Source organism: Schistocerca serialis, chromosome 7, assembly GCF_023864345.2.
Source record: "Schistocerca serialis cubense isolate TAMUIC-IGC-003099 chromosome 7, iqSchSeri2.2, whole genome shotgun sequence".
NCBI classification, from domain to species: Eukaryota; Metazoa; Arthropoda; class Insecta; order Orthoptera; family Acrididae; genus Schistocerca; species Schistocerca serialis.
In genome coordinates, this window is record NC_064644.1 from 125,732,463 (window position 1) to 125,747,776 (window position 15,314).

General features: G+C 36.1%; 1 protein-coding gene across 2 annotated transcripts in view; it reads right to left on the minus strand.

Annotated features, from left to right (window-relative positions):
- LOC126412810 (periodic tryptophan protein 2 homolog) overlaps positions 1-15,314 on the minus strand; it is a 117,721-nt gene that overhangs the window by 42,593 nt on the left and 59,814 nt on the right. For both annotated transcript variants that reach the window (XM_050082593.1, XM_050082594.1), the window contains 3 exons: positions 14,664-14,812; positions 11,570-11,717; positions 9,306-9,462 (listed from right to left, as the gene is read on the minus strand). In XM_050082593.1, the coding sequence (XP_049938550.1) occupies positions 9,306-9,462; positions 11,570-11,717; positions 14,664-14,812 (454 nt within the window). The remainder of the gene's footprint in view (positions 1-9,305; positions 9,463-11,569; positions 11,718-14,663; positions 14,813-15,314) is intronic.

Here is a 15,314-nt window from a genome sequence, read left to right on the forward strand (position 1 = left end):
CATTTTTCAACTGACAATATGGTGGTATCCATCTGATGGAACCTTAAATTTAATACACTTCACTTTCTAACCTGCCAATAAAATCAAAAACATCCACGAATAATTCCACAAAATGGCTCGTGACTATGTCAAGATCAGAACAGTTTATGCTATCTCGTTTCCTCACATTACAAAGGCCACTGGCTACCAGCCACTAACAACACGTCACCAGTAGTTTGAAGTCAGGTGCTCTCCACCAGGTGAACTTGGCACAGTGCGCCATGGGCATGTTTCTGTTCATGCACTGGCAAGCATAAATTTGTTTATTATTATTGTTTTATTTTCCTTGTGAAATAATGTCTACAAACTGAGTGACCATCGTGCAACATCACAACATGCACAGGTTGCTATGAGTATATTTATCAACTGCCAATTTCTTATTTTAAGTGCTAGTATTTTTCTTGCAGTTACATATTGGATTTTGTGTACTTTAAAACTTATTACCATTGTCTAAGCACTAGAAAATAAGGTTCCAAGTGCAAACAAGTCTAACATTTGCAACATTGTTCGCTTTGAGATCAACAGAGGGTTGGGAGCAGTGGAGACCGCTTGAAATGTTTGTATCTTACATGGGATGAGTGCTTTTGGGCATCTGACATCAGAACAGATTTTTTGGTTTCAAGAAAGATTGTTCAAGCAGTAAGTTTTCATAATCAACGTAAATGGTGAGCTGTGACCATTTAACCTTCATGCGACATTTGCATTCAATGGGCAACTGTTATACAGGCTCGAATTCAAAGCAACATGTCTTTAGGATACACTCCATACAAAATTTTATGACATGCTTCATTATTAATAACACCAACAGAACACCTTTTTGGTCAGTCTTGCATGGACTCTTTTGAGAAACATAAGAAACCTATAAGAAAAGGTCTGCGAGAAATAACATTTGATCACTATTCTAAAAATAAAAGCCCTTTTGTCAATCTCATACCAGGAAAAACACTGTGTCCAACATGTTATTCTAAGATATTTGTAATTCACAAGAGGAAGGATAGTGAAACCTCAGATACAGAATTTTGTGACCCATCAGCAACCATTAAAAAAGTAGATACAGCTTGTGAAATCCTGGGTATATCACCTGCCAGTAAAATTAGAAAACTAAGTCAAGATAAAAAACCAAGTGCCTTGAATACAAAAACTGAGAAAGTGGCAGCTACAGTCAAAAATAATTTGGAAGTTTTGTTTCAAAATACAATTGTACTAAAACACATGAAAGTTCTAAAACTTCACCAACTGAATATGATGATTTGATAGAAAAACTAAATGCAGTACTTCAAACAAAGAGGATAAATTATCAGTTTACTGCCAAATTCTTGGAGTCGAGCGAAAGTTAGTGATGAATTTTATTTGTCAGAATGTCTTGTTAAGTTAACAAGGCAATTAGTGAAAGAACAGGGAATTTTACCAGCATTACAAAAGAAAAGTGCATCTAATTTGGTAGATGAAAACACAATCAATAAAGTTATTAAGTATTATGACGATGACAATAACAGCCGTTTGATGTCTGGTAAAAAAGACTGTGTTTCTGTGAAAGAAAAGGTTCCAGGATTCAAAGACAAAAAGGTTAATATTGTGTAATTTAAATGAACTATTCACTGAATTTAAAAAAAAAAAAAAAAAACTTGACATTAAAATTGGAAGATCAAAGTTTTGCGAGTTGAGGCCAAGATGGTGTATTGTTGCAGGGGCATCTGGCACCCATAATGTTTGTGTTTGTATCATAAGAATGTAAAGTTGGTGATAGATGAGGCCAATCTTAGAGTTGACTATAAAGACCTTTTGGAAGTTATGGTATGCAATATTGACAGTTACAATTGTATGATCAATGGAAAATGTGAAGATTGTCCAGGCAAACAAGCCTTACTTGATATGTTTGGAGAATCCGAAGAAGACGATTTGATGCCTGACAATATAAAATATAAACAATGGGTGTCACAAGACAGAACTGAAATGGTGACAGTCATAAAATCACGAGAAGTGTTGGTGGCTAACCTTGAAAATCTGAAAATGCATCATTTTATTGCAAAAGCTCAAAGTAAATTTTTGAAGACAAAAAGCAAACCTTGCCAGCTGATGAATGCTCAGTTCTTGCTGACTTTTCAGAAAATTATTCATTTGTTGTTCAAGATGAAGTACAAGGGCACCACTGTGTAAACAAACAGGCCACAGTTCAGTCATTTGTATTCTATTATAAAGATGAAGATAAACTAATGAGCCACAGCTTTTGTGTCATAAGTGACTACCTTGAACACAACACTACAGCGCAGTGCACATTTTTCAACTAAAATTAACAAACTACATTAAACAGCACCAACTCTCCAATTTTTTTAAAAAAAGTTTTGGGTTTAATGTAGAATGGCACTTTTCACTTCATGTCATGGGAAGAATGCTTGTAAAGGTGGCGGGGGTACAACAAAGCAAGCTGTCACAAATGCAAGTCTGTAGCAGACCGATGATCATCATCATAACGCCTCAAGAAATGTTTGAATTCTGTAAAAAACATATCAAAGGAATTATATATAAAAACAAAGATGAGGTGACTTACCGAACAAAAGCGCTGGCAGGTCGATAGACACACAAACAAACACAAACATACACACAAAATTCAAGCTTTCGCAACAAACTGTTGCCTCATCAGGAAAGAGGGAAGGAGAGGGGAAGACGAAAGGAAGTGGGTTTTAAGGGAGAGGGTAAGGAGTCATTCCAATCCCGGGAGCGGAAAGACTTACCTTAGGGGGAAAAAAGGACAGGTATCAGGTATACACTCGCACACACGCACATACGCACATATCCATCCACACATACAGACACAAGGCTTGTGTCTGTATGTGTGGATGGATATGTGCGTGTGTGCGAGTGTATACCTGTCCTTTTTTCCCCTTAAGGTAAGTCTTTCCGCTCCCGGGATTGGAATGACTCCTTACCCTCTCCCTTAAAACCCACTTCCTTTCGTCTTCCCCTCTCCTTCCCTCTTTCCTGATGAGGCAACAGTTTGTTGCGAAAGCTTGAATTTTGTGTGTATGTTTGTGTTTGTTTGTGTGTCTATCGACCTGCCAGCGCTTTTGTTCGGTAAGTCACCTCATCTTTGTTTTTATATATAATTTTTCCCACGTGGAATGTTTCCTTCCATTATATTGATATCAAAGGAATTACCTATATTTTGTACAATGTGAGGAAATACAAGAAGTTTATGGCAGTGTCTTGAAGGAAAGGTACAACACTTTTCAAAAGATTAAAGGCACTTCACTGGTTCTTCAAAATAAAGACATAGTGGCTTGTGTTTACAATGAACAGTGGTGGATTGGTGAAGTTGATAATATTTACTGTCAAAACCAAGATGTACATGTTGTATTTTGTCACCCTCCAACAAATCGAGAAGGATCAAGTTTGTATGCCACTTAAAAATGTACTAAGGAAGCTGTCGCCCATGGAATTTACAACTGTGAACTTATCCTGCCAACTTATAATCTAACACCCAAACTGAGTGAATAAATTTCTCAAATGTTCAATGAGCGATGTACTAAAAACAAATAAGAGAACAATATAATGTAATTAGTAGGCTTATTTTCAATAAAAAAGTAAGTAATCATAGATACGATTAAATTATATACTGTAACTGATATATTCCATAAGCCTAAATATCGCAAATGTTAAAAAACGAATTTTTGACTCGTGTTTGTAATTTTTTTTCCGTAACTCCCAATTGAATCTCAAAGTTTAAATTAATACTGAAATTTGATATCATAAAAGTCTATTAACAGTAAAATTTTTCAGATTTTTATCTTGTCCCCCAACAAAGATATTGCAGGCCGCAAAACGGAAAAATAAAAAAAAAAAATCAATTTTTAAAATACTGTATTTTTGTAAGTGTGAGCTGCTCACCATTCATACTCTATAAAAAGTAACTACACTATACAGTGTAATAGCAGAAAAAAATATCAAAGCTGAGAAATTGATCTTCCTTTGGAAAACTACTGTTTAAAAATTGAGTTTTTTAATTTGTGGCTGATAACTTTGAACTATTAAAAATATATTAAAATACATTCAGCTAAGTGGTAAAGATGTTAATTTGTAGCCCAGAGTGTGTTGAACTAAATGCATTTTATCTGAAAGGCTCAGGACAATCCAGTACTAAATAACTGTAAAAAATGTAGATGCTTGCAAATACGAAAAAAAGCATGCGGCCTGGAACAAATATGCCAGCCATTTCAAAATAATAAACAATAAATTTTTTAAAATATTTTTGTGAGTACTAAACATTGGGGAATTCACCCAGCAAATATAAAGTTTTTCTGAGATGGTCAAGCAACCAATTATTTTTTTCTTGGACCACTTGGTATGGATTGACCCTGTAACAATACTTAGAAAGTGTATTGTTTTGTGCAAACATAACCTTTTTAAGTGGAATAATGACTATTGACATTTACAAACTAAAAGTAGGGTAAATCAGAATGTCAGTGGTGTTTGGCGCAGGATTAAGAGAGAGTCGTTTATGCGATACAATACTTTGAAAATTTTCCACACCAACAGCTATTTGCGCCTTTCACTCTATGTAGTTGCTCAGTATGATGATGTTATGTTTACTTACAGTGTGCTTCTGTGTGTCTTGAGTGCACTGTGACTTGCTAGTTGGTGTGTGACATCCAAGTAGCACGTTGTGAGAGGAGGATGGGATTTACCAATTCAGAAAAGGCAACATGCACATTGTATATGGAGGGTGTAGAAAGAACACCTTGGCAATTATTTATCAAACTCTTCAACCAGTTACAGGAACGTGGTTGTTAACACCTAGACAGCATAACAGAAGGAAACACGTGATAAGAGAAAAGGAGGCAATTAATGTTCTTGCTGTTGCAGCTGATCTGCAAATTAGCTCCTGTGCAATTACGCGAGGAACTGGTTGAGTCAGGCTAGTGTCTTATGCATTCTCCATAAATGCAGGTTCCAGGCCTATCACATCTCTCCATCAAGAGCTGCATGGAGACTATTTGAAGAATCATGTTAACTTCCGTACATAGGCAGTAATAGATGCCCCAGATGTATCGTGTATCTTATTTAGTAATGAAGACACATTTACCAATCATGACCAGGGAACCTGCCGAAACGTGCACTACTGGTCTGTTGACAAGCCCACTGGCTTCATCAGGTGGAACGTCGACATCCACAGAGTGTAAAGGTGTGTGTATGTGTGTGTGTGTGTGTGTGTGTGTGTGTGTGTGTGTGAGATAGTGAACTATCAGCTTATAGGCCTGTGTTTCATCGATGGAACACTGAACGCACAGAAGTATTGCAACCTCTCAATACATGGATTCAAAAAGACATTCCCCTGCAGACTAGGAAGAACCTGTGATATCAACATGATGGCTGTCAACCAGCCCATAGTGGACAAAATAATACAGCAGGTCTTCATGAATTGTTTCAATATCACTGGGATGGACGCAGAGGACCTGTACCTTGGCTGGCTAGATCTCTGGATTTGACACCTGTGGACTTTTTTATGCGAAAGCTGAAACACGCTGCCTACAACTTGCCAACTACACCCGATGATATCAATGACCTATTACTGAACCTTGCTTAGACATCTCTGCTGAAATCCTAGCATGTCTGCACCTGTCATTCCACACCAGACTGGAAGTGTGTATTGCCACTGCCGGTGGTCTTTTTGAACACAACCTGTGATAGTAAATTGTCTCGTTACTGGTCAGAAACCACATAACTCGCGTGTGCACTTGTTTTTTGGTGTGTGCTACCACAGATATTCTGCAAGAGTCCGTGTGGGAAGTTATCAAAATATGATATTTCGTATATGACTCGCACCTGAATCCTGCAAATAAACACCACTGACATTCTAATTTACCCTTCTTTTAATTTGTTAATGCGAACAGGCATTGTTCCAGCTAGAAAAGTTGTGCATTTGCACATAAAGTAAACTTTCTAAGTATTATTACAATCTGTTGACTGGCTAACAATATTTGCGGTGCAAGTTTTAGGTGATTCACCCAGTATATTATTTCGCAGCTATACAGGACAAATTTAAATTTATTTTCTACCAATTTTACATAGTAAAGATGTAATAGAAGTTTTGTTAGCAAATTTGCAGAAATTAACACAAACGTTTGTGTCATTATAGAGGTAATGCGCAGATCTTTTAATTTGTCAGCCTGTACGAGCTCCGGAATGCCTTGTTATGATCAAATGCATCTAACTCCTAGTAAGTCTGATGGTAGCGACACTTTAAGTCAATTTCTGGAAGCGATACATAGTACAAGGCTGAAGCCAAACTTTGCTCTCTTAGACAGAAGCTTGCCTTTAATTACTTAGAACAGCAGACACATTAAATTAACAATATCAAAATATTCATTAAATGACAATGCATGAGAAATAATCAGTGTTGGTGGTGAATATAATTGTCATTCAACATTGCATTGCGCTCTCGACTTGCAAAACAAGAAAAATTGAACAAATTTGGAAAGGAATATGTCATGGCACTCTGTAGTTTATGTTCAATTCACAACCTGATTCAAATTACCCGTAAACTTGAGCTACAGCTTTATTCAGTTGCCAAATACTTTTCCCTTTACCTGACAAGTTTAGTAAGTCACCAACTAGAGCAGCATATGTGCCTGCTTGGTGTTAATAAGACATGTGGTTCGTACGTTACACTGAGCAAGCTGGCAGGTGTTTCCCTTCAAGTGTTCAGAGTCTTTGGTTCCATTCCCTACTTGGTCTTGAGGAAAATGCCTATTCGCACATCAGTGCATAGTGGATGCTAACTTACAGAGCAGGTAATATGTAGAGATAGATTAGAGTGCAAGAAGTGATATTAACATGATAGCTTTACTTAGGTAGTCAGTTCTAGATTGAGTGTACCACCACTAACGCCACGCAAAGTAACATAGTACCATCTCATTCACTGAGCACCAGTATCCTTCTAATCATATAGTCATTAATATCATTATTACAAAATAATTGCTGTAAATGTTTTGACAAAAAACTGTAGATTACCTTATGACTTTCTATTTGCAGTATACCTAACTCAGAGAGAATTTAAAGTAGCAATAACAGGTCAACTACACTAAGTGAAGGGGAGAGCCTCTGTGTGTTTCCTCAAGCTCTTGCAGTTTGATCTTATTTAGTTCCTGATAGTTTCACTGCTATACTTTGTATCAACATTGTTCTATTTCTGGAAGAGACTGGAGCTGAAATTATGTTGTTGTTGTTGTTGTTGTTGTTGTTGTTGTTGTCTTCAGTCCAGAGACTGGTTTGATGCAGCTCTCCATGCTACTCTATCCTGTTCAAGTTTCTTCATCTCCCAGTACCTACTGCAACCTACATCCTTCTGAATCTGCTTAGTGTATTCATCTCTTGGTCTCCCACTACGACTTTTACCCTCCAATACTAAACTGGTGATCCCTTGATGCCTCAGAACATGTCCTACCAACCAATCCCTTCTTCTTGTCAAGTTGTGCCACAAACTTCTCTTCTCCCCCAATCCTATTCAATACTTCCTCATTAGTTATGTGATCTACCCATCTAATCATCAGCATTCTTCTGTAGCACCACATTTCGAAAGATTCTATTCTCTTCTTGTCCAAAATATTTATCGTCCATGTTTCACTTCCATACATGGCTACACTCCATACAAACACTTTCAGAAACGACTTCCTGACACTTAAATCTATACTCTATGTTAATAAATTTCTCTTCTTCAGAAATGCTTTCCTTGCCATTTCCAGTCTACATTTTATATCCTCTCTACTTCGACCATCATCAGTTATTTTGCTCCCCAAATAGCAAAACTCCTTTACTACTTTAAATGTCTCATTTCCTAATTTAATTCCCTCAGCATCACTTGACTTATTTCGACTACATTCCATTATCCTCATTTTGCTTTTGTTGATGTTCATTTTAGATTTTCCTTTCAAGACACTATCACTTCTGTTCAACTGCTCTTCCAAGTCCTTTGCTCTGTCTGACAGAATTACAATGTCATCGGCGAACCTCAAAGTTTCTAATTCTTCTCCATGGATTTTTATACCTACTCCGAATTTTTCTTTTGTTTCCTTTACTGCTTGCTCAATATAGACACTGAATAATATTGGGGAGAGGCTACAACCCTGTCTCACTCCCTTCCCAACCGTTGCTTCCCTTTCATGTCCCTCGACTCTTATAACTGCCATCTGCTTTCTGTACAAATTGTAAATAGCTTTTCGCTCCCTGTATTTTACCCCTGCCACCTTCAGAATTTGAAAGAGAGTATTCCAGTCAACATTGTCAAAAGCTTTCTCTAAGTCTACAAATGCTAGAAACGTAGGTTTGCCTTTCCTTAATCTAGCTTCTAAGATAAGTCGTAGGGTCAGTATTGAAATTATATCTCTAATGAAAATGAAACTGAGGTGGGTAGACATGTAGCCAGGTGAATGGATGATTGATGTAACAAGGAATTTTTTCAGTGGATTCCAAGGGATTTAAATGTAGGGCTAATGAAAGGCAGGTAAATGACATTAGAAACTATGTTGGAGCAATATAGATGCATATAGAATAGACAGGCAAAAACAGAGCAGGTAAAATAGCACACAAATCCACAAATGAGTTTGTGTGTGTGTGTGTGTGTGTGTGTGTGTGTGTGTGTGTGTGTGAACGTAACTCTCAAATGGTTGTTACTCAGTAGACAGGGGATGCTGAACACACGCATAACGACTGTGGTTTTACACTTTTGGACATTTAATTGCAACACACTTCACATAGATACAGATTTTAAGCAATTGTAATAAGCATAACATCTGTTCACAGCATTAATTCAATAAAGTAATTTGAAAACAAATGAACTAGTGCAGATACTGTGTGTTGTACAATACTTGATATTTGCACCAGAAGCTATCAGCATGTACCTGCTGTCTTTACAAAGCATAATTGTAACAATATGTTACAACATGTAGCACTGACAGGACCAGTGAGTAGAAGTTTCTTTAAGTATAATTTTGACTTTACAGTGTATATTTGAATATACAAATGCACTGACATCATACACTGTCCAATTTTCTTTCCAGTGAATCAGATAAGAACATATTCTGTTATATAGTGGAAAATTATGAATCAGACTTTTTTCTTATCTGTGTCTTTTCATGCCACACACACACACACACACACACACACACACACACACACACACACACACACACACACACACAGAGAGAGAGAGAGAGAGAGAGAGAGAGAGAGAGAATTCATTTCAAATTTACCAAACACTACAACATACTAACCATCTGCAGACAGCTGCACAGTTTCATGCATACCGCCTGATTCTACAGCATTCCATAACTTAAGTGTTTTGTCCCACGACACAGATGCCATTGCAGTGCTAGCAGGGCTGGGGTTGAATGCAATGCTTGAAACTGGTCCTTCATGCCCACTTAATACCTATGAACAACAACTTCTTATTAATACAAGCTAATTGTGGCATATAAAAATTGTGATACAGCATATTTCTGGTTATTTAGGGTAATGTGGGGGAGATGGTGCATGAATAATGGAAAAAATGAATAATTGAGATATTTTGAAACATGTATTCTTTGTTCAAAAATTTATTCATGTTCTGTACATAGGTACTGCAGGCCTGTTTATTTCTTAAAATAGTGTGTGATGATATCCTTCAGGGAGGTGATGACATTTTTTCGCACAGCATTTTGAATTTTTCTTGCAGCAGTCATGTCATTGTACTGAAACTCTTCTGGTCCATATAATCTTGAAAATTATCAACAGATTGCAGTGGGGTGCAGTGACTTATAAGGTCACTGTCTTCATCCCTAGTTTCACATCCACTGTCCTCTGTTTTGCTGCAAAGCAGCGGTCATAATTTCAATGTCACTCGTACTGGAAGTGGGGTTCACATGCGTCAATCTTCAGCCACTCATTCAAAATTTTCGTCTTAAACATCTTCAAAACCATAAAACCTGTGGCCCAATTCACTATTTGTGAAGTTGTTATTTCGTTAGCACTGAAACCTTAAAAATCACTTTCTTTTATATCTGGAAGAATTTTCCTACATGACTGGACTAGTGTATGGGACGTAACTGCCAGGCAGCAGATATCCCAAGTACGGTACCTGGAATTGTCAACTTCTTGAAAGCCTCCAAATCATCCTAACCAACTAGCATTCTCAGTAGACCAGGCCAATAGTGCCTTTTCTCTGATGCAATTATGCCTTTGTCCATGGGCTGTATAATGGCACTCACGTTAAGATGTAAAAGCTTAGTTACGATGAGATGATCATCAGATACAAGAATCCTCTCATCACGATGTGAAGGGATGTTATCAAGCAACAGAACAGCCTCCTGTAGCAATCCTTTCTCTTCTAGAAATCGTCAAACTTGTACAAAATATTTGCGTAACCAGGTATTGAAAATTTCGCTATTCCTCCATGCTCCTTTTCGGTTGTGATAATGCACATGTTGATCCTTAGCTGCAAAATCTTTGAATGCTCTTTTTTTTTTTTTTTTCCCCAATCACTTTGTGGTTCACAGAAGCATTAACGTTGGTCTTAAATGCAAAGGTAGACAATTCCAATACAGGCCACTTTCGTCTGTATTATAAATTTGGCCTGGTGTGAAATTCTTTTCTTCCACAAATTTCTGGATCTCTTACCAGCAGTAATCAGAGGCCCCTACAGCTTCACTGGGCAGGGAGGGGGTGAGGGGACCATTTTTGGGCACATATCACGCCTGAAACAATGATATCATATGTTCGTTTCTGGCTAAACCATCGCAAAAGAGCAGCATCTAATTCATCAAATGAAGATTTCCTCATTTTGTGCAGACAGTCCAGAACTAGAATCGTATTTCCTGACAAAAAAAAAAAAAAAAAAAAAAAAAAAAAAAAAAAAAAAAAAACTGTATTTTCTACTTATTTTTTTTAATGTTCAGTAGTCTGCATTCCAATACTGTAATCAGCATTCACTGCAGCAGTTTTCCCCTTCTCTGAAACATTTCAATTCATTCTAATTTTTATTTTTATTTTAATGTGAATACTTTTCTTTTGTTTCTCCACCATCTCTTTTACAAATTTATTTTAACTTGCTTTGTTGACATTTACACACCATTAACATCAGAAAACTGAGTTCGTTTCCAATTTACAAGGTACAGGCTGGCTGATAACAATGGGGACAGTACGCTGCTGTCATCCAGCAACCGTTTAAACCATGTAAATGGTACTTCCTATTGTGTGATGCTGTTTGCTAGTGACAAATATTGTACTTTTCTTTAAATAATACACAAATAATTTGCAAACCAGATAATCTGCATATGAATAATCAAGAGGACACTGTATTTTCAAATACTCTGAATATAAAAGTTACATAAAAACTAGACAACAAAAACCAAACACTAAACCCTAGTGTGTATCTTCACAAAAAAAGAGTGACCATGTTACCTCAACTAATATCAAGGTATAACTGAACAAATGTAATCTCACAATAACCTATTTTCTTCAACTTCTATTTCTTTAAAATTTAGGATCTACCATATATTACCTCTACAAGTCTTCCAATTTTTAATGACCATAAAAAGATTTCAAAAACATCTTGTCCTCCAGCTGCAACAAATTCCGCACTAGAATCAATTGCCAAACATGAAAACTGAACTGGCCTAGGAGATGTAAATGTCCTAAAGTTGCGGTACCTGCAATATAAGCATAACTTTAACGACATTTTCAGTGAGCTATACATGAGCACTGCAACACAGTTCAATATAACATACTTAAGGGGGGTAGGATGTCAAAGGGGCCGACTTGGAGCAGAAGAGGCACCACAGGACATTTTGATTTCCACTGTCTGTAGTTTTACAAATTAATTCATAAAACTTTGTCAGCATGATCAGGAAGGATTCAGGATACACACTAATAGCAGTGGGAGATCGAAAACAGTAACAAAATAAATCTTTTTACATGCAAAATTTCATCATTTTTTTCACTTACTACTGGCTGCATTTGTTGATATAGGTACACTTTTCTTCGTAAGTAATAGAGATTCTTCGATGAATTTTGCGCAGCATACAAATCATACTTACAGGTGTATGAAACTCTAGAATTTATTTAATTTATAAAAAAATGAATGAGCTGTAACATTTTAAACTTCGTGTTTATATAAAACTCAAATTTTATAGTTAATTATCTCCATTTTTACCACAGTTTTTAATAGATTTAGAAAATTCTAGAGTTTCATACACTTGCAAGTATGGTTAGTATGCTGTGCCAAATTCATTGAAGAATGTCTCTTACTTCTGAAGAAAAGTGTACCTATACCAACAAATGCAGCCAATAGTAAGTGAAAAGATGATGTAATTTCGCATGTGAAAAAAAATTATTTTGTTATGTTTTTGAACTTCCACAGCTATGAGTGTGACTCCTGAATCCTTCCTGGTCATGCTTACGAAGTTTTATGAATTTAATTGTAAAAGTATAGAGAGTGGAAATGAAAATGTCCTGTCTTGTCTCTCCTGCTCCAGATCGGCCCGTTTGACGTCCTGTCCCCCTTAATGAGCAAGAGCACAAACAATCTTATTTGTAAAGTAGCATCACAAGCCACCATATACACATAACAAAAGAAACACATTATTATGAAAAGGAAAGTTGCTACTCAGCATGACATGTTGCGATAGGCACAATAAAAAGACTGTCACAAATGTAGCTTTCAGCTAGTAAGGCTTTCGTCAAAATTAGATGCAAATGCAACTCACATACACATGACCACAGTCTCAGGCAACTGAGGCCACACCGCTCAGGCAATCCATCCTGGATTTCCCATTGTTTAAAATATTAAACTTTACTGGTTTTGACTATTGGTCATCATCAGAAGTAAAACATCTAGCAAATGTAAAACTTGCAAATTATTATTAAATGTAAGGTTATAAAAGTGTTAAAAGTTCCATGCTAAAGAGAAAAACAAAATAATACTTTGTATCTTCTTATGGAAGTAACATACCAATATGTGATCAAACATTGTTGTAGTAACTTAAAAATAAATTGCCAATGGTACAATGCACAACAAGCAGGCAAGGCTGTTGATTTTATATGACCACAATGACTGAACACATCTTGATTTGCTACTCCTGTAATAAAATATTAGGTATATTTCATTTTTCTCTTTGGATTGCAGTTACTTATAGTTTTGTACCTGTTTATATTTTTGTATTTTCTAGATTTTTAGATCCGATAATTGCTCATTAGAGTTGAAACCTGTTAACCATAATACACCTGCCAGATGCAATCAAAAGATTTGAGGATATAATAGTGTACTTCAAGAGGTCACGTGCTTTAGTTTGACAATGTCAAATTTCATATCCTAACTTAATTAGTCTGTGACAAAGCAAGCTGGGATCTTTTTACTTCCTCTCTTGTTTTGCCACCTGCCTCCTTAAATTCATTTTTGCCTAATTACCATTAACATACATGAGTATAATTTGCATTTTCATAAAAGAGAAAGGTTGGCCCTCAGTCTTAAGAAATATAGCATAAGATCTAATTTTGTGCTTAGTTTTGTGTAGGTCATTAATTATGTAATTTATTTTGACCATTCCTGTTTAATGCCTTTGATACAGGGTGAAAACATTTGGAAGAAGAACTACTAGTATTTATTTGGCTCTATTCAAAAACACATTAGCAAAATCAGCCCTTAATTAATTCCAAAATAATTACCAGATTTGTCAAAAGCATTGTTTGCATAACCGTATCTGTTAATTTCATTATTTAAATAAATAATTCGGAGTAATCTTTGTGGTAGAAGAAACTGTTAAAAAAGAATTTTTTGATGTATTCAGTTAATTGAATGAGTTATGTTTTAATTGTAATTACTGTGCCTTAAACATCAAACAATGTATAGTTTCAGTGTCTATTATTGCGAGGATATATAAGGGACCAATTTCTGGTCCCGAGGCATTCAGTCCACGGCCGATTTTCAGATGGGAAGTCTGTATCAATTTCGAGTAACAGTAATGCATTAACTAAACAGTGGAATTAGTGTAACACAAATAGGCCAACAATGACAGTGTCTGTTCAATTTAATTGAGAAATATGGTCACACATACCTTATTATTCTGCAAAAACTGTGAACTATGTTGTTAGGTATTTATTGCTCACAGATGTTCAACAGCAAACTACTGTAGCAGTATGCTGAATTTGCCTGCAAGCTATAAATGAGGTTTATCATTTACTAATAGTGAACTGGCCATGTATCTGTGTAATATTGGGGGGAGGGAGGAGGGGGTTGTGAACAGCGAAAGTAAAGAACTGTGAAATGCAACTGTTGGCTACATCATTTACCGTAGTCAGTGTTGAACTTCCACCCCCTATCTTTCAGCCAGTATGTCGACACCGAGGACTATCAATGAAGAAATAAAGCAGGTGAACGTCACAAGTTCACTAATACTGTGCTATATTTTTAAAGTTAATCTAGCAAATACCAAGAAGTATTTATCATATCAGGATTCCATAACACGTAATACTGTGCCAAATTTAAGCTTTGGGCCTGTCTTTCAACTTACACATAAATCTTACATTTTAGTACTTAACTACAACGATACACACTTTGTTTGATATGAATTCTAGAGTGTATACAACATTTAACACACCTGGCCATATCAAATGCACGAACTGTTCCATCCAGAGATGCAGAAACCACAAATTTTCTGTTAGGACTGAACTGGACAGCAGAGATGCCAGCAGTGTGTTCAGTAAACGTTACAAAACAAAATCCCGTACTTGTATTCCATAATTTAACCTGTAACAATGAAAGATAATACATGAGACAGTATAGATTTTTTGACACAGACGTACTTAGTGGCTGATTTGACTCAGTTAGTACTCAAGCTGTAGTCATTTCCCACCATTTTTATTTTCTATGGGTTGATAAGGAAACTTCTATAGCAATAAAAGGTATTAATTTTATTTCCTTACTTTTCTCTTTTTTAAAAGAGTAATGTAGGATAGTAATTTCTGCAATGTTTCATTCATTATATCGTAATGATTTATTTTGATAAATTGAAAAAAGTGTTTTAAGTGAATTTCTGTTAGTAGGGGCAAAATTGGACGATTGAAGGTCTGACCTGATTTATTAGTCATCTTAAATTGGTTGATATAAAACTAAACTTAATTTCAAATATCCATTACAGGTTAGTATGCAACAAAATGCCTACAACACACGAACCCAACCTACAACTTAAGCACTAAGTTGAACATTCAGCAGGCCTTCAAAGCTGTTTCGCGAGGTTGTGTTTATGAAA